Source organism: Schistocerca nitens, chromosome 4 (assembly GCF_023898315.1).
Source record: "Schistocerca nitens isolate TAMUIC-IGC-003100 chromosome 4, iqSchNite1.1, whole genome shotgun sequence".
NCBI lineage: Eukaryota > Metazoa > Arthropoda > Insecta > Orthoptera > Acrididae > Schistocerca > Schistocerca nitens.
The window spans coordinates 615,686,769-615,710,045 of NC_064617.1; the positions used below are offsets into that span (position 1 = coordinate 615,686,769).

Below are 23,277 nucleotides of genomic sequence, written 5' to 3' on the forward strand. Positions count from 1 at the left end.
CAACTAAAAGAATACAGAAATGGAATCCATGAGTAATTCTGCAGCTCTTATTGATATCAAATGAAAATATATTTAATTTCTGAATAACATATTCAACAATTTTTAAGTTCACTATTCATCAATAAGCTTCATAGTACCAGAAGTATGCAATGCTTTGATAGAAGGACAAGAAGATTTCATTAAGGGATGTTTGAAATAACAATACAATTATTATTATTTTTATTTTATTTTCGTTACCAGCACACAACTGTTTACACTATCAGTTCCCACTTCAGGTATGTCTCAAGATAGTACGAAACTAATGGCATCAAATGCCAACTGCTTCCACTTCTCCTATGCAACTTCTTTGTCTCGCATTTGGCACAGGTTCGAAGACTTCAGAATTTTTTGTATGCCTCATCAAGTGTGATTCCCAGCTGATCCAACTGCTTTTTTTCAGACTGTGATCTTTTTATACATTAACCTGGCATGAATGAGGTGAGAAATTGTTACACAAGCTATGAGGTGGGTATGAGATACCCAAAACCCTGATGACTAATTTTTGAAACTATAATCATGTATTAAGTATTTTTTACTTGGGATATTAATAATGGTGTCTATTAAACAAGATGAGTAAGTAAAATACTATGTTTAAGATATAAAACCTTTTTTGGGAGAAATAATGAGGTGCCTATATTTCATCAGAAAAGTACAAGTTTCAGAAGTTTAACATATTTTTTTGTATAAAATTCGAACAAAATCACAGATGAGGTGCTACAGCCGTTGCTATTGGTCAACGCACACCATGGACAGAGCACCAGACGCAGTGTAGACAGCAGAGGGAACGCCTAGCACAACATAGGCATAAATACCGGACTCGTTCCACACTGGAGTCAGTATCAGACAGCACCTGAAGAAGACTGTGAATCACGCAGTTGAAATATTGTGCAGAGAAGACGTGAATAACTGGCAGAAACCTGATTTATCAACATGACAACGCCTCGCTGGGAAAGCTTGAAGAATTACATTAGAAGTCTCTATGGTGAGCAAACGTATTTAAATATTAGAAAGCTAGACAAGCTTCGACAAAGGAAGAGCAGACTGCTCAGTTCTCTCTGTTTCCTGCTGTGATGCCGAGAAGATGACGTGGTTCCAGTATTTGCAGAATCAAACATCACATAAATTCGAGAGCAGCCAACAGAATTGAACATTGAGCGAGCTTAGCATTGGTCAGGGAGAGAGTACGTAACATGTACCACCGAACTGATGTGATGTCCAGAGAGTTGCTGGCTCTACACATTTTTATAGCAAATTCTCTAACCAGACAAGACTGGGACCGAGTTGATGGCACCTTCTGGACCCTAGCTGAGTGCACAAGAAAGAAATCGGCGCATTGACAAATAGTCAAGTTTGAACGTCTTAACAACAAAGCACAGCTGAATAAGGACGCTCGCACTGTCGTCAACCTGAGTGAGAAAGAACTGGACGCGACCACCTTGAAAGTATTGAGCAAGGGTCTCAATTTTGCAATTACCCCCAGAAATATTCCTGTTGCGGCCTTCATCAGTGCGGAAGAGCAGATGGCTCTGGAACCCAGCACTCTATCTTCTGAAGACGCAATGTACACAACATCCAGACCCCAAGGGACACAAGTATAAGGATAGAATTAGAGATGACAGCCGAGTACATGTAACTAAGGATGTACGTGAAATGGCACCTCAGACAACAGACAAAGTATCTGAGGATGATCTTCCGAGTCTTGAGCAATGATTTGAACACAATTGGCCTGAAAGTGATGCTGCAGCCACTCCTGGGACGGGGGACAAGAATGCGGATGGAACACCTAACACGACACAGCATGGTAACAGAACGTCCTAATTCACAGAAGGACTCAAATGACGCCATTCAGAACTTAATCCAGCTATACTGACAACGGATAATAACCAAAAAGTACGTGCACAGCATTCGAAAGAGCCGTGGCTAGAAGAAAATGCTACAGCCGTTGCTATTGGTTGGCGCACACCACGAACAAAGCGCCAGATGCGACTAGGAAAGCTTGAAGAATTACAAATTACAGATTCTTTGATTAATTAACATAATGATATTATCTTCTAATTATAAAACAGAAAAAGAAAATAAAAGGTCTTACGAGATCAATTAGCTCAGCACCAAAATTACACCTACCAATCAGCACATTCTTCGCACGTAAAAATTGCTTCCTCCATACATATTGACTACTCACACGTCGAACAACAATGTTTTGTTTTCCTGGTCTCACCACACCTGACATATCTACCAGTCAGTTTTTTTTGGAACTGGTGATGAAGTTTCTCCCAGTTGATCAGCAATCCTCTTTCAAATTTCTCTTGGAAGACCTACATTTTCTTGCCTAATGCGAAGACTGTCATTTATCAGATTCAAATCTAAATTACAAATGAAATCTCAGCACTTCATGCGTGTTTTGTCACCTCTGTTATTTTCTCTGTAGACTGTGATGGCATTTATGGCAGCCATATTGAGTATACCATAAAAAATTGTCAGGCCAACGTTAGCTGTTGCAGGCAACATCATAAGTGGCACTCAGTTCATTTGTGACATCGACACCAGCTTAAGTTGCATTGTAATAAGTGATCATTTCTGGTTTTCTTTTATCACCTGTTGACTGGTCTATGTTTTTATCATGGTGTAATGTTGACATAATCAGCTCAACTTTAAGGTATGTAGGACACCAATATAACATCATTCTGGAATCCAAATCGAGAACTACATACTTCTGTTCCTTTTTTGAAAATCTCACATACACTTGTCTTGTTTTTATGGACTGTGGCAGCGGAAGTCAATGAATGTTCTTTCAAGAGATGGATGATACGAGGGTAACTAGTAAACCAATTATTGAACATCAAATTCAAATTCAAAAATGGTTTAAAATATCATATGCCTTATTACTAAGCTTGTAAGGTCCTGGTAGTCGTTTTCCCGAGTATACTTCCAGTTTGAGGATATAGAATGTCTTTACATTTACAAGAGCATATATTTTTATGCCGTATTTGGCTGGTTGGTTTGTCATGTATACACAGAAAGGACATCTCCCTCAGAAAGACAACAGCATCTCATCAATATTAAGGTTCTCAAACAGCATACAGTGCTGTTTAATATTTTCTGCAAAATTATCAAAAATATCTCTTATAGCAGCCAGACTGTCAGCCTTTTTCCTTTCATCCCAGGTGTTCTTATCATACAATCTCAAATAATTTTTGGGAAAGTAAAACCTCAGCAGTGACATTGTAGTCTGAAAGATTGCAACTCCAGTACCACCTGTATGCCACAAATAGTTCAAGTTTTGTCTATTTGAGCAGTTTAGGCCCGCTATATACAAAAGTCCCATAAATGCCTTCAAATCCTCCAAAGTTGCATTGTTCATGTGGTACTGCTCTTTATTTCTGCATTTTCCCCCTGATATTCCTTATTTGATTATTTGTATGTGTAAGTATAGTATTCAACATACTGTTTGTTATAAAAAGACTCCAACATTCAGTCTCCATTTTGACACATTTTGCAGCACCTTTTACGCCTGCAGAATTGGTAATAATATTCTCTGAACGAATATAGGACAATACTTCATCCATTTTGTACTATCTTTGGAAGTATAAAAAATCCCACATACCTCAGGTGACTGACGGAGCCAATAACACAGATTTTGGCTCTTCCAACTCATACAAAATACCCTCTTGCTCCGAATCACTTTCTTCACTTCTTTGAGAAACTTTGTCAATCTCTTCTTCACTCTCAGAGTCACAGGCACTAGCATTTCAACAGTTTTCTAAAACTACTTCTAGTAGTTCTTGTAGCCCATGTTCATTTTCTTCATAAGACTTCTTGAGAAATATAAAATCTAAAAATAAGTCAAAGAATACTGTAAATAACTATATATCTCACAAACTTGCTGACAGCTCAAAAATGTAACACTGACTACGAGGTCGGGTGTGACGTACCCTAGCCACCTTTGCACACATGTATCTCCCTCTGATGCTGGTGCAACAATAAATTCGACACTGCATCTTTCCTATCTCTCCCTTACCTCCAGCTACTGTGACAGCAAGATTTGCGTGGCAACAATGACTTTCAATAATCAGCACTTCAAAACACCTCGGGTATAACATACCCAACCTCACTCACGCCGGGTTATTTTTGACATCCCATAGCTCTGCACATAGATGAATTGCATTTATAAAACTCACAGTTCTCTCATTTTTCCACTTCTACATTGCTGTACACAACATACAACTACAAAATACATGGCTATATGTACACATGCACAGGAAACAAAGGTTAGAGCAAGAGGGAAACATTTACAGAGACGGAGGTAGACACTGCTCTGCAATACAAAATATTCTCCACCTTCAGTGGATAACACCAGCAATCCTTTGGCAATTACCTGCAACAGCTAGCATCAGCAATACTGTTCAGCTATACGGCAAAATTGCAGCAATGTTTATGGCAACAATCGTGCAGCCAAAAATTTCCATAAAATATGGCCCTCTCAATGCACCTCAAGATATTAGGCACTCTCACCATCACTGAATCAATTATTTCATTAAGATACTTCTTAGACAGGTGCACTTCAATACACGATGAACTTCCCACCCAGAACCACTGATTATTTGTTAAATCTTTCTTGATCACTCATGGAAAGGGGTACAGGGAGTAGAGTAAGCAAGTTCCGGCCAGCACACAGGCTACCACTGGGACAGGAGCAGTACTGGCACAATGTTTACACCACAATTTTTTTTTTAATAACCGAGCATAAATGACAGTAGAAGTGACACATGCTTCATTATGAACGGTATAACCCCCCTCCAATGAGTTACAGGTAGCAACTGTAACAGTAGACGCATTTCAGAACATATGAAAAGGTAGCGCAATATATCATTCACTATGTAATGATTTTTAGATTGCTAGACAAAGTAGTTTTTTTTATGGTCTACATGGTTAGTGGGCAGGCCACATAACACTAGCATCCCAAGTTTTCAACTTCAGTCACATCAGTACAAACAAGTCCAGCAATCAAGGGAACCAACTAGATATACAGCTGTGGTAAAGTTGTAACACACAATCAACAGCAATTATTTCAAACCAAAATATATGTGAACAAACCTTCTGTTAGTGATGTGTGACGATTCAGAGGTCTGCACACACTAAAACTCAGTGCATCAGTAACCTGGTTATGGTGCTGCCCAAAGCTATAGAGGTCAGCAGCCAATCCTGCTAAAGAATCACGCTCTCCAAGTGGGTCTTTTCCAAGTGATAAGATGCGTGGGTGAAGATGACCTTCTGGTGTCAAATCCAACAACTGCAGTCCACCAAGAGATCCATGAATAACAACATCATTCCCTGTAAAATGAACAAATAAACACTGTGCTAAGAGATGAATGAAAGTAGTTTAATAACACATCCATCACAGTGTCAAACAAAGGTGGAAGAATCTCCGACATATCAGCTAGAAAAAGACAACTGTGAACAAAAGATGACAAACTTTGGGTTTTGAAGTAGTTCTTCCATGTAGCAAAATAAAGGAAAGAGTTCAAGGAAGCAAGACTACTCTGATGTAAAGTTCCTTAGGACTATGGATTAAGACAAATAGAGAAAGACTGACAGAGTGGGAAGTCAATACATGAGAGCTGACAACTTGAAAAGTTGAAAGTGCAGGGAGTGTAAGGTGAACTAGAAGTGGAACCCATGTAACAAAAGTTGACAGCAGAAAAGAAAATGGAAAGAATATAGTAACTATAAAAAGATGTGACACAAGGGTCATTATTTTGGAGATGGAATATTTGAGCAGTTCTTCCCTAGGTATCAAAATCAAATACACAGCTCTTACTATACAAAAACCATACACCTGCACAGTCTACCTTCAGATAGTACACAAAACTATCGGTTTCTGGATATTGCATACTTCTGCTTTTACTGAGAAATGTGTGTGATCCACTGCTCAAAAATTTCATTCATACATGAAATACTAGATTTTCTGAGTTGCCAGAAATACAAAGATCATCTCAATGCAAAGAATAACAGAAATCAGATACTGAGCATAAAGAGCAATAAAAAGGCAAATTAAACAATGAAAAATGAAACAATATGAAATTAATAGATTGCAACTCACCACATAAAGGAGGTGTGAGTGGTAAAGAAGAACACTTAAAAGTGGCCACTATCAAACAAAGTTCTTCGTGACATGGAGACACACACACACACACACACACACACACACACACACACACAACCACTGCTGTCCTCAGGTGCTAAGCTCTGACCTTATAATATCAGCAGTCTTTTTTCAATGTGCCTGCCTGCCACTCAAACTGCCTCTACATAATAAGCAGCACGCTAGTCATTTCATGTTGTAAAAAATGCAAATTAATTTACTTAAAGCATTTATTTGCAAATCGAGATTCAAAACCTGTATTCCCAATAGACACACGTAAAAACCTTAAAGGACATTTTAATAATTCTTTACTGTCATTTCAATTACATTATTAGACAAAAAATGAAATAAATATTAGTACTTACCAACTGTAGCCAGTATTTTAGCCTGTGACATTGTAGCAGTGGCAATTTTACGACCTACAATAGTTCCATCCCTTACAACAGCACGTAAGAGCAGCACATTCAATCTATGGAAGTCAAAGGTCACCTCTGTTCGTGTTGGTTCCCAGTTTGATCCTTCACTTTCCTCTATGGGTTCAGGAGAAGGAGCTGGAATTCCAGTTCGAGTTCTTCCACTCCCTCCATTAAATTGCGGAAAGATAGTTTGCATGAAGCCCAGAAGTTCAACTATCGTCTCTTGGTTAGCTGCAAGACAAAATTTTATACTAACAAAAAATAGTACAGGGATGCCTTATTATGACTATTATTATGCAGCATATTTAAAAGCATAAACACTGTGATCTTCATTCCATGTATACAATATTGCCTGCAGAAAACTTCAGAATACATTCTGGAAACAATCCCTTAGGATATGGCTACGCCACATCTCCACAATATCCTTTCTTCCACAGAAGCTAGTCAGGCTAGGTATGCAGGAGAACTTCTGCAAAATTTGGAAGGTAGGAGATGACATACTAGTGGACTGTGCGTGTGGGACATGAGTCATACTTCGATAGCTTTGTTGGTACAGCACTTGCCAGAGAAAAGTAAAGGTCCAGGTTCAAGTCCTGGTCCAGAGTTTTAATCTGCCAAGTAGTTCAGAATATTGTTGCCTACATAGTAGTTATTGAATTTCTACATAATCCTACTTGAAATAAAGAACAGAAAATTAAACTGTTTCACACAAGTGCAGTCTGTTCATTTTTTCGTAATATCACATGTCAGACACACAATTCAACTAAAACTATGTGTCAAATGAAAGTACACTCTTAAATGTAAATAAATAAAACTATAGTCTTTAGCAAAGTAAACTTTTCTATGAATAGTTTGAACCATTCCCCTCCAACCTGAAAACAAGCTTCTGTTCTCCTCAAGAAAGATGCATATGCACATGCTAGATTACCTCCAGACCTTCACAGACTAATGAAGATGTATGTTATACCTTTGTTGCAGTTCAGTAGCATCTGCTATTTGTCCCAAACTACACTTCTCAAGTGGCCTTGCAAAAAGTAATCCAACAAATTTAGATCTGGAGGCTGTGAAGGCTATAATGTTTCTTCCTCTTGGACTTCTTTTCATGAGCACGTTCTATCAGTTTCAAAAATTGCTGCTAATTTGTAGATCAGTATATAATTGTGATCTAAATTTTGATCTACTTTTATTGCTGGTATGTAAAGAATGCAGACCTTTTTTTAAATTAATATGAATATTTTTTTCATAAAATCTATAGATTGCTCAATAGCCGGCCGAAGTGGCCATGCGGTTCTAGGCACTTCAATCTGGAACCGCGCAACCGCTACGGTCGCAGGTTCGAATCCTGCCTCAGGCATGGATGTGTGTGATGTCCTTAGGTTAGTTAGGTTTAAGTAGTTCTAAGTTCTAGGGGACTGATGATGACCTCAGTTTTTTTATTGCTCAATGGAGCTAACTGAACTTTTTCCAGCACCTCTCAAGAAGACCAAGAACAATTAACAAACCCTACATGGTAACAGCAAAGTTATACACAGTGTTTCAGCAAAGCGGTTACATACTTTCAAGAGAGATACAGAGTACCTAGATGATGGCAAATCACACTGCAATGCATGGTCAGAAACACTTTCCTGGTGTGGATGTGATGATCCTTGTAGTCATGCTCACTTAAAAGTTCATTTCACCTACTGATAGAGGGGAAATAGTATGGCACACTAAACGAATGCCAAGCTCACCAACATGTATCTGGAATATGAAACCACTAATTCCTGTGGATGAGATGCACAAGAGCTGTAGTCCAAACATTACCCCAAATGGAAACTTCCCCTGCCACACCTTCTTTGCACACTTGCACAGGAGGTGGTCTGCAACGAGATCCTCCAGCAAGGAGAGAGAACAATGTGAGCGAATAGTAACATGGTAGCCAATGAGGAGATACGACAGTCATGTCAGGATTTTCCACAGCAGCATCTAGTGGATCCTCCATGATAGCTCCATGCACCAGTATTGCACCCAGTGCATGCAGTTACTGGAGAAAGATGGTCTTGGTCCACAAGTGGCATCTGTACAGTGGTATTTGCAGTTCTGTACAACAGTTCCACATTTCCCAGCCACCAAGTGGTGTCTGAATTGTTTTCTTTGGCCACCCACAAAAAAGAAAGAAAGAAAGAAAAAAAAACAAAAAAACAAAAAAAGCCTGTGTGATTTCAACACTGAATGTCGTGGATCTGATCTCCCATCACAGAAGAGGCACTAAAAGAAGGGGTGAAATGTGGGGTGGGGTAAGAGGGGTTTCACATCCTTCCATCATATGACATGTCCACAGTGGCACTAGGCAGAAATGTGATGAAATTTGCTGCCAATTTGACATCATAAACAGTGGTGGATTTACATATAGGCCCACTAGGCACATGCCTGGGGGTGGCATATTAAAGGGGGTGGCCTTTTTTGCTTTATACTCATTTTAACCTTTTACATTTTAAAACAACTACACTTACAAACAACAGAAATTTTTAATATTGTTAAATAACTTGCTAGTTTAAATAAGCCTTAAGAACAAAATTCGACAATACAAGCTTGGAAATATACATAGTTTACTTGGTGACTGAATGGAAATATAACACTCGGTTTCTATCTGGTATCGTCTTCATGATTGTTCAACATATTTTGAAGTAAGTTGTCAGGATGGCAATCTACAATACAATGTTTGAAACGTTATTATTCCGAGAATGTTGTCAGCTTCTACTTAACCCTACCATATTCTACCTATGATAATACGGGGACCCCTGAAAAGCTGTGATAAACTAACCAGCAGTTTCTTAAATACTGTAACATGTGTGGGCCTCAGTATGTAAAACCCAACTCGCTAAAATTTCTTGTAGAAATTACAGGGAAGTATCAAGTCAACCCTCCATTACTGTAATTAATGTGAAAGCTCTGTGTTCTTCAATATCTGAGCTTTGACTTAATGACACTCATTTAACAAAACATGTTGGTACTGGGAATGTTTTACATTTTTAGACACATGTTTATATGAAAAGAACAGGCAGAATATCTAATAATGTGTGAAATACACTTACAACAGTTTAAATTTTTTTTAATTTATTTATTTACTTACTTTTTTTGGCAAAACAAAAAGAAGCAACAAACTTCCGTTTGTCTTATTTATTGTGCTGCAGCCTGCAAAAATCAGAGTTTCCACTTGGTGCAATCGAACAGTATGTGGCATTGCAAATTTTACATTAAACTTCTTAACCCAGCTTTTTTTCTTCAAGGAAAGGTTATTTTTTATTTTATGTTGAAACAAAAGGGGCATTGGCATGTGTGTGTAGACATAATAGCAGTGCTCACACAAATGACAACACACCACATCAACTGCCAACAAGAATACTTAAAAATTGTAAGTTATTCTGTCCCAGCGATACTATTGGGTCACAAACAAAACAAGTAGAGATACGCTCTTCAACTGATGAATATTTAAATATTTATACATTCATCTGTTTGTCTCTATACGTGGTTGCGAGTGAACATATGATGAGTTCCACCAATAATGTGTACTCCAATTGTACATTAAAAAGGGGTTACAGAAAATTATCGAGATAGCAAAGTTTACATTCATAATGACCATAGCCGTCTCCTCATCTCTCCACGATGCCTCGACAACCCTGCATCAAGAGAATCGAAGCACACAAGAACAATTTGCATGAGCAGAAGAAGAGGGATGATCCAGAACCAGTATTGACATACCAAGCTCTATACACGATGGCGGTAACAAGAAAAAGAAATACATAAGTTTAAATTCTGAATATATGTATTGAATATTGAGGATTTGGTGATATTAATGCCAGTTAAAGTTCACTCAGGATATGTGTACCTTGCAATTTCTTTCAATTATTCTTTCAAAACTTCCCTTTTAATTATTTGAGCAATTTTTAATCAGTTTCCACTATATATTATATCTTATTCCCCCCGCTAATATTCAATGGCGACAGTTCAAAGGACAGCACCGAGTGGAATATGAACACACCTTTCAACTGTTGAGATAAAAAAATTTTGAGATAAATAATCCATTTTATCCTTAAAAGAAACTAATGAGGTCTTTGTTGCATCTATTACATGTCCGTGAGATTTGGACTAATGAAAACTTTAAGGAGCAACTTAAATTCTGCCTACAAACAAGACGCACCAGTAATGCGGATTTCAGTGGTTAAGGTAGGAAGCTGCTTTGCTGTATGCTTATATGGCCACGCTTGGCACTGTCTCTCTCGCAGTAAATAATCTCTTTTCCTTCCAATTAATGTCCTTTACAGAGAGTGCATTTCTATAGGAAAGATGAAAATTTGTGTAAAGTCAAGATTAGAGTACAAAATAATTCATTCAAATTCTGTAAGACTGTAACAGAGAACAATCAGATTCATTAATGAATATGTATATAAGTCTGTTTTATTTGAAAAGTACCGATACAAACAAAATTTCATGCTTAAAATCTTTTTTCTTTTCATAATTTTGTTAAATATTGTTCACAATGGAGTCAAAGGAAATGGCTATTGTTGAAAACTCATTACAAAGTGCAATATGTCAAGATGTCGGAAATCCAAGCTTGGCAACAGTTGAAAGTAACACGCCTACTCATGAACTGTTCGATGGCTACCAAGACAACCAGGTTGGTGTCCCACTATTAAGAATTGATGACACTGGATGTAACTAATCATGATGTCACTTTTATGACACTCGATGAGACAATTCCTCAGTTCTCACCGGGAATGCTTTTTTCCAAACAATGAAAATGAAGCGCGCGACAGTGAATCTTTCTCTGACTATTTGCTTACTATGCCACGAACGCAAGAGCTGGAAATGGTTCAAAAAAGCAATTTAAATACTAGTGACACCCACAATTTGGCACAACTCTTGCAACTAACAACACAACAGCTCACAAAACAACAGGAATTTTGGGAAAATACAGGACAAGAGTTTGCACAGCAAAATCAGGGCATTTAATCATTTCAAGAGTAGTATTAGTCAACAGTTCAGTGAGGTGAGCACAACTATACACAGTGAATTATCTGACAAATTATCTGGTACGTTTATAGAGCTCGGTAAAGAACTAAAACAAGAAATAATTACCTGTGTGTCTCGTAATATAAATACACTGACAAAAAAAGTAACATCCATACATTATAAACAGGAACAATTTGCAGACGAGTTACAAAAACTTATTGAAGCATATTCTCAAATTTAGGAAACGGAACCCCAAGTGGATGTAAAAAAGTGACAGATGCAGTCAGCAAGCTGCAAGACGTATGCAAAAACCTACCTACAGAAATACACAAGTTGGGTCTAAGAGTGGACCAGTTAAGTTTAGAGTCAGAATTTGCCAAAAAGCAGAGGGATACGTTATGTGCAGATGTAAAGGAAATAACTGAAAAAGCTGAAGCCAAGATGCTAGATAAGGGTAGCACCCTTGCTGAAATGTGGTGTCAGAATGCAAAATTTATGTAGATACTGTAGAAGAAGTGCTAAAAGAGAGAGAAAGTCAACTTCTAGCTAAAATAGACTCGGGTTTAAAGGAAGGTGAGGAAGGGTTATGAGGCAGTGTTGCTAAAACTACTGACATTCCAAAACAACATGTGACAGAAAACAAACCTATGCTTTTAGAAAAGTTAGATACCTTCACAGGTTACCCACAATATGGGGTTAACCTGTTGAAGGAAAATAATGAAGGTTGCACAATGCAACAACACTTGCCGACAGTTGCACCTGTCGAGCAAGCACAGTTGCCATGCACTAAGCCACGAGTGAACATAAACAGGCCTGTCACTGACAGCGTGGTGTGTTTGTCAACATTACTTGCAGATGAGGGATTACTTAGGCATCGACAATTCCCAATATTTACTTCTGAAGGGAAAAGAAGACACCCTGTGTTCTTTATCAGAGCATTTCGAAATGTTTTACCTCATACCTGGATGGAAGCCCAGAAAATTAGATTTGTTGTTGGTGGATACACACATGATGACATTCTGCTATGGGCTATGGACATGACCACTATTATGAACAGTTTAAGAGAGCATTTCTGGATAAGTGATGATCTGAGGCCATACAAGAGAGGTTCAGGCATGAAGTATTCAACCCAGCTCTGTTCAATAGCATGTATGAAAGCTAAGGAGCTATTTGGAAAAATATCTGAATAAAACCAGATACTGTACAAACCTGGTATTTCAAGTAGACATGCTGAAAATTTTAAAGAGCAATCTTCCTGCCCACATTAGGGAAAAACTCATTACCATCCCGGAACACGATACCGAATACTTTCTATCTCTACTGGACTCAATAGATTTAATAAACGAAGAGAGACCAGTACAACCAAAGCCTGTTAATATGCCAACAGCAACACAGAGATTTACGGACCAACAAGTAAACAACGGATTCATAGTACAACACAGATGGCAACCTTACCCCACACAGACCTATGGTAATGATAACAGTAATCACAACAGCAATGGAGAAAGCCATAAATACAAAGGTGGATATAAAAGAAATGGGCAAAATATAATAAAAATAATTTCAATGGGCGAGTAGCATGTGGCCAGCCTGTAAATATGTGCAGACACAAACTACCGGCAATAATTAGCCAATCGCTTGGCAAACACAAAACAATAACAGACAACCAAATAACCCACAGACATCGAAATTCGGCCAGCACATATGTGCTGAATAACAAGAGGCAAAGAGAATTTCAGTGGAGAGCCTCCCAGGGAAGTTACGCCTAACCTAGAGATTGATGCCACCGCTATACCGGAAAACTTGAATCGGTCACGGTGGACCCCCGTTCTGTGACCTTGGAGGGGAGTGGGGGCACAAGCTCGATCGAGACTTGCTTTATCAAATACAATCAGGGTAATGAGGTGAGAGATGGCTCAGTATCAAGGTAATGAGGGTACACAGAAAAACTTGACAGAGAGCAACATACAAGCTGCTATTGAAAGCCAAAATATTTGACCTTGATGTACCCATTGTGCTTGACACAGGTGCTACAACTAATTTGATGTCACAGGGATTCTTTCAACAACTGAAGAAATGTGGATGTGTATCCACATTGCCACTGCAAAATTGCAAAGTACAAACTGCCACTGGTCAGAAATTGGAGTAAGTCAAGATACAAGTCTTAATTCCCATACAATTAGGACAGTTTTCTGTTACATGCAATTTTTTGATGGTAGAAAATTAATAGTTGATTGTTTAATTGGTATGGATACATTTAGGACATACGAAGTACAAATTGATATAGCAAAAGACCAATGTCATTTCACTGTAAATAACCAATTATTTGTAATAGACCTGATCAGGGGAAGTACTAATAGATGTAAAACAGAAGTTACTCACAACCTTGCAGTTCAATTGATAAATCCCATAGTTATGTTTGTCAACACGTCAACACAATAAGCACCAAAGGTTACGTGAATCAAAGTACTTGTCTAAAGAACAGCAAGCAGAACTCAGGGAATTGCTACTTGCTTATATACACGTATTTGGGGAAAAAAAAACTGGTATTATTAAGGATTTCATGCACAAAATGGAAGTGTATCCTCATGAAACTTTTTGTTCTACCTCATACCCTATACCATGGACAAAGAGAGAAGCAGAAGAGAGATTAACAGGATGCTTGAATGGAACAAAATATAACCATCATTTTCCCCTTATTGTAATCCTATCTTGGCTGTGAGTAAGCCAGATGGCAAGGTGCACTTGGTTCTTGACACACATAACATTAATAATATTACTGTACCAGTCCGAACATGTCCAGACAGTTTAGAGGAACATCTTATGAAATTCCATAATGCTAAATTTCTTACTGTAACCAACCTCCGGTCTTCATATTGGCAAATAAAATTACACAAAGAAAGTCGGAAGTATACCGTCTTCGTATCCAGGGGCAGAAGCTTCGAATTTCAAGTATTACCGTTTGGATTGAATGTAAGTGCAGGTGTATTTATCTCCGCACTTGACAGAGTGCTAGGGCCCGAACTTTTGAGTAAGGTAACAGTATACGTGGACGACCTTTTAGTCGCTACACCCACTTGGGTAGAACATTTAAGATTAATTGAACAAGTATTGAGGCATTTTTCCAAATATGGAGTAACAGCAAATCTCAAGAAATCTAATTCCGGACACAAAAAGGTAAAATTTTTAGGACATATAATCTCTTCGGAAGGCATACTGTCAGATCCTAAAAAACTTGACACCATTAGGAACTGTCCTGTTCTTCAAAACAAGAGACAATTAAAGGCATACTAAGGCCTAGTGTCATTTTTCAGGAAAGTCATCCCTAACCAACTTATGAATAGTGATGCTCTACTCAATCTTCTCTGGAAAAACAGACCATGGGTATGGGACAAGCAATGTCAAACAGATTTCGAAAACATCAAGTGAGCCTTATTAAATGCTAACATTTTATCTCAACCAGACATGAAGAAAGATTTTTGTTTATGCACCTAAGTGTCTTCTCACAGTCTGGGTACATGCCTTTTTCAAACTGCAGAAGAAGAAGGAAATCTCATTCCTGAAGTAATCAGCTTCGCCAGTCACACCTAATCCGAAGCTAAACGTTCATATTCAGTCATGGAGTTAGAGTGCTTGGCTGTAATTGGGTCCCTTAAAAAATTTGAATATTTCCTTTGGAGTAAACACACAAAAGTGTACTATGACCATCAGTCCCTATCGTTTTTGTTAACTTGTAAATTGCTACACCAATGGTTAGCCAGGTGGTGTACGTATCTTCAAGAATTATTTTGAAATGCTATATACAGGGTGGTCGATTGATCGTGACTGGGCCAAATATCTCAGAAAATAAGCGTCAAATGAAAAAACTACAAAGAACGAAACTTGTCTAGCTTGAAGGGGGAAACCAGATGGCGCTATGGTTGGCCCGCTAGATGGTGCTGCCATAGATCAAACGGATATCAACTGCATTTTTTTAAAAATAGGAACCCCCATTTTTTATTACCTATTCGTATAGTACGTAAAGAAATATGAATGTTTTAGTTGGACCACTTTTTTTGCTTTGTGATAGATAGTGCTGTAATAGTCACAAACACATGGCTCACAATTTTAAATGAACAGTTGGTAACAGGCAGGTTTTTTTAAATTAAAATACAGAACGTAGGTATGTTTGAACATTTTATTTCAGTTGTTCCAATGTGATACATGTACCATTGTGAACTTATCATTTCTGAGGACGCATGCTGTTACAGCGTGATTACCTGTAATTACCACATTAATGCAATAAATGCTCAAAATGATGTCCATCAACCTCAATGCATTTGGCAATACATGTAACAACATTCCTCTCAACAGCGAGTAGTTCGCCTTCCGTATTGTTCGCAGATGCATTGACAATGCGCTGACACATGTTGTCAGGCGTTGTCGGTGGATCACGATAGCAAATATCCTTCAACTTTCCTAACAGAAAGAAATCCGGGGATGTCAGATCTGGTGAACGTGCGGGCCATGATATGGTGCTTTGACGACCAATCCACCTGTCATGAAATATGCTATTCAATACCGCTTCATCCGCACGCGAGCTATGTGCCGGACATCCATCATGTTGGAAGTACATCGCCATTCTGTCATGCAGTGAAACATCTTGTAATAACATCGGTAGAACATTACGTAGGAAATCAGCATACATTGCACCATTTAGATTGCCATTGATAAAATGGGGGCCAATTATCCTTCCTCCCATAATGCCGCACCATACATTAACCCTCCAAAGTCACTGATGTTCCACTTGTCGCAGCCATCATGGATTTTCCGTTGCCCAATAGCGCATACTATGCCGGTTTACGTTACCGCTGTTGGTGAATGATGCTTCTTCACTAAATAGAACACGTGCAAAAAATCTGTCATTGTCCCATAATTTCTCTTGTGCCCAGTGGCAAAACTGTACACAATGTTCAAAGTCATCGCCATGCAATTCCTGGTGCTTAGAAATATGGTACGAGTGCAATCGATGTTGATGTAGCATTCTCAACACAGACGTTTTTGAGATTCCCGATTCTCACGCAATTTGTCTGCTACTGATGTGCAGATTAGCCGCGACAGCAGCTAAAACACCTACTTGGGCATCATCATTTGTTGCAGGTCGTGGTTGAGATTTCACATGTGGCTGAACACTTCCTGTTTCCTTAAATAATATAACTATCTAGCTAACGGTTCGGACACTTGGATGATGTCGTCCAGGATATCGAGCAGCATACATAGCACACACCCGTTGGGCATTTCGATCACAATAGCCATACATCAACACGATATCGACCTTTTCCACAATTGGTAAACAGTCCATTTTAACATGGGTAATATATCATGAAGCAAATACCGCCTGCACTGGCGGAATGTTACGTGATACCATTTACTTATACGTTTGTGACTATTAGAGCGCCATCTATCACAAAGCGAAAAAAGTGGTCCAACTAAAACATTCATATTTCTTTACATACTACACGAATATGTAATAAAAAATGGGGGTTGCTATTTAAAAAAACGCAGCTGATATCCATTTGACCTATGGCAGCGCCATCTAGCGAGCCAACCATAGCACCTTCTGGTTTCCTCCTTCAAGCTAGACGAGTTTTGTTCTTTGTAGATTTTTTGTTTGATGCTTATTTCATGAGATATTTGGCCCCGTCACTATCAATGGACCACCCTGTATATAAAAGGAAATCAAAACATAATAGCTGACCTTTACCCAAGATACCGATACCAGAATTATCATTGGATGATAAAATAGGACAAGCAGTACTCAACCTTGAAACCTGGCTTAAATATAGAATGTTTATATATTCAGAATGTTTATATATTGAAGAAGGGCTGTATACTGTCTAAGTTGTGTAAGTGTTTAATAATATTAGATTTAGGATGCTGGAAAATCACATTCCAGAATTTTTTTTCTTATATGTAACATGTATAAATATGCATATATGAAAGAGCTACTAGTGACCATCAAGCCACTGTACACTTATCTAAGAAGATTTAGTTTAAGTTAGTATTAAGTTTTTTCTTCCAGGGAACATTGAATTGACATGTCCTCCAGTGAAGAAAGATAAATGCTTGTAGAGTGTTAAGTACCACATAAACATAAGAAATGACCACACCGCAAGTAAATATAGTTGTACGTTTATGATATGTATGAATGTGACAGTGTGAAAATATGTGTACAGGAATAAAGTTGCAGTACACGGTGCTGAACTAAGGTGGAGCACTACCAAACTATCAAGGGGTCTAAGCCTAACTAACGTGAGTGTTGACTACTCACGAGAGCGTCAAAACACCTGATTTACATTGAAATTTTTATACACGTTTGATACTTACATAAACACTACTTTATGGTCATTTCACATAACATATACTACCGATGACACAACTCTGTATAGCTCAGAATACGAAATGGTTATCCTTTATACAATGAACATAACAAGTAAATGCTGAAGTGCACTTTAAATACTGAATAAGTACTCAAAACGATTGGTACTGTCAGGTTTGCATTATGTTTATAAACAATAAACCATTTTCTTCTTGGGATCTCAATTAAGTCTAGTAACGAGAAATGACTGAACACATAAATGCCTTTCTGTGAAATTTCATGAACCCTGTATGTGTAGATCCTTCCTGGAGAATGCTAGAGAGGTGAGGCCACGCGTAGTTATTTAAGCAGTGCGTAGATTCTGTTGTAGTGACTAATTTTTACTTCTTTAATTCTTAGAACATGATAAATATGCCTCCAACAAGAGGTCACTGAAAACTGAAATGAAATGTATATGAATTTATGCCATAAAGGAAAAAAGAATCTGTTACTGTATGAATGTTATGTACAGAATGTAAAAACAAAAACAAGAGTAAAAAGTGTACTCATATAATTGAAATTGAACATTGTAACGAAATTATAATTTAACAAAATGCACTAAACAAAATGACAATCAGACTGTATTGTATATAAGCAACAATAAAGGCATATCAGCAAATGAATAGGATAAGTTTATTTTTGTAATTGTATTTTTATTTTTTTTGTCATGTGTGTAGTATGTGGAAAGGACACTACAGAAATTTTGTGTAATGCAACGGTATGAAAGACACTCAAAAATAAAGCGCAAAAACATATGAAACCTGCCTGCAAAGTGACAAGTGTTCATGTGAGACATGTGGGTGTGCGTGTTATGAGCTAAAAATGACAATACTTTGTGTAACATGAATTTTGTGTGCTTGAGAACGTTGTAGAACTGGCAAGAAACATGCCTTGTTGGTGGATGTCGGATGCACGACTGGTGTCCCCACTGAATAAGTGCGAGCGACAGGGTAAAATACATTCTTCAGGCCGCTGATAATGGAAATCAGTTGTCACCACATCAAAGGTTTCACAAGGGATCATGCCGCTGAACACGAGCTCCACAAATTTGTGCAGTGAAGACTATGTGGATGCACGACGTGGGCACTCTGACTTGAAAGCGAGCAGGAACATTAGTGGACGTTAAGCTGCGCGCGCATGCTTCGCAAGCTAAACAATGGGCAGATACTGACTAACAATAATACGACTATGTGGTTACAGCAAACACTTTTTTTATGAAGGAAAACTTATGTATGTATGTGTTAAGGGAGCTGACATGCCTATATAAATTGGTAACCATATAGGGTAACTCAAAAGGCCAAAAAATAGGGGCTATGCCCATACTGGCCAGAGTTATCAACCCATAAAAAGAGAAATAAGCTCAGACACTGTGCACCTCCGTATGACGTCAGTGCACAATGGGGAGCAATTGCGAAGAATCATATTATTATTATTATTATTATTATTATTATTATTATTATTATTTCTTTCCTTTCTTAGACCTTAGGTCTGGTTCGAAATGAAAGTGACGCGGACCTTGATCAAGCGTGACTTCCTTTTAACTGTACGGTATATGTTATATTGCGTTTAGGAACTTTCGGGTAATTGAACATGTATCAATAATTACGGATTTCTGTAGTTGTATATATATGTTCGGATGTAGCTGTATTGCGTTGATGCACTGGTGGATACTGTGTGGTATGACTACTGTAGTTGATAATATAATTGGTATGATGTCAACTTTATCCTGATGCCACATGTCTGACTTCCTCAGCCAGTTGGATGTATTTTTCAATTTTTTCTCCTGTTTTCTTTTGTATATTTGTTGTATTGGGTATGGATATTTCGATTAGTTGTGTTAATTTCTTCTTTTTATTGGTGAGTATGATGTCAGGTTTGTTATGTGGCGTTGTTTTATCTGTTATAATGGTTCTGTTCCAGTATAATTTGTATTCATCATTCTCCAGTACATTTTGTGGTGCATACTTGTATGTAGGAACGTGTTGTTTTATAAGTTTATGTTGTAAGGCAAGCTGTTGATGTATTATTTTTGCAACATTGTCATGTCTTCTTGGGTATTCTGTATTTGCTAGTATTGTACATCCGCTTGTGATGTGATCTACTGTTTCTATTTGTTGTTTGCAAAGTCTGCATTTATCAGTTGTGGTATTGGGATCTTTAATAATATGCTTGCTGTAATACCTGGTGTTTATTGTTTGATCCTGTATTTCAATCATGAATCCTTCCGTCTCACTGTATATATTGCCTTTTCTTAGCCATGTGTTGGATGCGTCTTGATCGATGTGTGGCTGTGTTATATGATACGGGTGCTTGCCATGTAGTGTTTTCTTTTTCCAACTTACTTTCTTCGTATCTGTTGATGTTATGTGATCTAAAGGGTTGTAGAAGTGGTTATGAAATTGCAGTGGTGTAGCAGATGTATTTATATGAGTGATTGCTTTGTGTATTTTGCTGATTTCTGCTCGTTCTATAAAGAATTTTCTTAAATTGTCTACCTGTCCATAATGTAGGTTTTTTATGTCGATAAATCCCCTTCCTACTTCCTTTCTGCTTAATGTGAATCTTTCTGTTGCTGAATGTATGTGATGTATTCTATATTTGTGGCATTGTGATCGTGTAAGTGTATTGAGTGCTTCTAGGTCTGTGTTACTCCATTTCACTACTCCAAATGAGTAGGTCAATGTTGGTATAGCATAGGTATTTATAGCTTTTGTCTTGTTTCTTGCTGTCAATTATGTTTTCAGTATTTTTGTTAGTCTTTGTCTATATTTTTCTTTTAGTTCTTCTTTAATATTTGTATTATCTATTCCTATTTTTTGTCTGTATCCTAGATATTTATAGACATCTGTTTTTTCCATCGCTTCTATGCAGTCACTGTGGTTATCCATTATGTAATCTTCTTGTTTAGTGTGTTTTCCCTTGACTATGCTATTTTTCTATTATTATTATTATTATTATTATTATTATTATTATTATTATTATTTCCTTCCTCTTGTTCTTTTTTTTATACATATAAGATACATATAAATAAAATAAAACGTTATTTTGTACCAGCGATACTATTTGGTCACAAACAAAATTATTGTTAAACTCCACTTTGAAGCATGTGTTATTTTTAAACAGTTCTTCTCCTAAATTACTTTGAATTATTTAACTGATTATGCTTGTCAAGTTTTATCACACTACTATTAAATCAGCAATGCTGTCTAAACACATAAAAAGTTTTGCGTCACCTCGCTTCAGAGAGTTCTGGACCCTGTACAGAAAATTGGAAGAGAGATCAACACAAACTTCATTTCCATCTTTTTTATTGCTCATGAAAACCACACTTGCATTTTGTACCACCATACAGTGAGACCTTCAGAGGTGGTGGTCCAGATTGCTGTACACACCGGTACTTCTAATACCCAGTAGCACATCCCCTTGCGTTGACGTATGCCTGTGTTCGTCATGGCATACATACTATCCACAAGTTCATCAAGGCACTGTTGGTCCAGATTGTCCCATCCTCAATGGCAATTCGGCATAGATTCCTCAGAGTGGCTGGTGGGCCAGGTCATCCATAAACAGCCCTTTTCAATCTATCCCAGCCATGTTCAATAGGTTTCATGTCTGGAGAACATGCTGGCCACTCTAGTCGAGCGATGTCGTTATCCTGAAGGCAGTCATTCACAACATGTGCACGTTGCCTATGAAGACAAATAGCTCACCAATACGCTGTCGATATTGTTGTACTACTGGTCGGAGGATGGTATTCACCTATCATACAGTCATTACGGTGCCTTCCATAACCACGAGCGGTGTACATCGGCCCCACATAATGCCACCCCAAAACATGAGGTAACCTCCACACTGCTACACTCGCTGGACAGTACATCTAAGGCATTCAGCCTGACCGGGTTGCCTCCAAACACATCTCCAACATTTGTCTGGTTGAAGGCATATGCGACATTCATCAGTGAAGAGAACGTTATGCCAAACCTGAGTGGTCCATTCGGCATGTTGTTGGGCCCATCTGTATTGCACTGCATGTTGTTGTGGTTGCAAAGATGGACCTCGCCATGGACATCAGGAGTGAAGTTGCGCATCGTGCGGACTATTTCACTCGGTTTGAGTCGTAACATGATGTCCCGTGGCTGCACAAAAAGCATTATTCAACATGATGGCATTGCTGTCAGGGTTCCTCTGAGCCATAATCCACAGGTAGTGGTCACCACTGCAGTAGTAGCCCTCGGGCAGACTGAGCGAGGTACATCATCGACAGTTCCTGTCTCTCTGTATCTCCTCCACGTCCAAACAACATTGTTTTGGTTCACTCTAAGACGCCTGGACACTTTCCTTGTTGAGAGCCCTTCCTGGCACAAAGTAACAATGTGGACACGATCAAACCACAGTACTGACCATCTAGGCATGGTTGAACTACAGACAACGCAAGTCGTGTACCTCCTTCCTGGTGGAATGACTGGAACTGATCGGCTGTCGCACCCTCTCCGTGTAATAGGCGCTGCTCATGCATGGTTGTTTACATCTTTGGGCGGATTTAGTGACATCTCTGAACAGTCAAAGGGACTGCGCCTGTGATACAACAACCACAGTCAACGTCTGTCTTCAGGAGTTCTGGGAAATGGGGTGATGCAAAACTTTTATTGATGTTTGTATATTATGATGGTTAGAAGCTTCAAACACAACTGAAAATTTCTCTATTTTTTTCTTTTATTCTATTTAGTTCTTTATTTAAATTGTCCATTCTAAGATCACACACTTAGTTCAATTTATACCTGCAGTTTAATTCTTTGTTGAAATTGTTTAAATCTCCTACCTTTCTTTTATTTCACCAAAATCCTTAATTCCCATGTTTGATTTTACTTAAGTTATTAAATGTTTTTACAAAGAAATAGTCAACTTTTGGTCCATCTTGCTATCCTTTCACTAATAAAGTTTCAGAAAGACAGTCACTGTATTTCTGTCTGACCTTGTTCACCTTTACAATCACTTGGCGTCTGCTCATCGTCAGCGTGTGTGTCTGGTCAGCTTCCTAAGTGGCAATGTTAGCTGCCTCAGCCCATTATTGCACGTTGAAAAACAACATCCACTCTCACGAGGACAATCATATTGGTGGTGGCGTCTACTCCCCTAGAAGTGAGATCCGGCAACTGCACAATTTGCAGTAGTGCCAATCAGTGACAGTTGTGGCATTTTTGATTGCAAAACTTCGACAAAACACTGCTGGAGCAAATGTGATATAATTCTTGCCACCCACTGCTGTTATAATTGTCAGTCTTCAACAAATT

At 38.2% G+C, this 23,277-nt stretch overlaps 1 protein-coding gene across 1 annotated transcript in view; it reads right to left on the reverse strand.

The window, feature by feature from the left end:
- Positions 1 to 23,277, reverse strand: part of LOC126251307 (intermembrane lipid transfer protein VPS13D) — a 520,493-nt gene that overhangs the window by 363,516 nt on the left and 133,700 nt on the right. Inside the window, 2 exon segments of the mRNA XM_049951633.1 lie at positions 5,134 to 5,370; positions 6,547 to 6,828. Of these exon segments, the coding sequence (XP_049807590.1) occupies positions 5,134 to 5,370; positions 6,547 to 6,828 (519 nt within the window).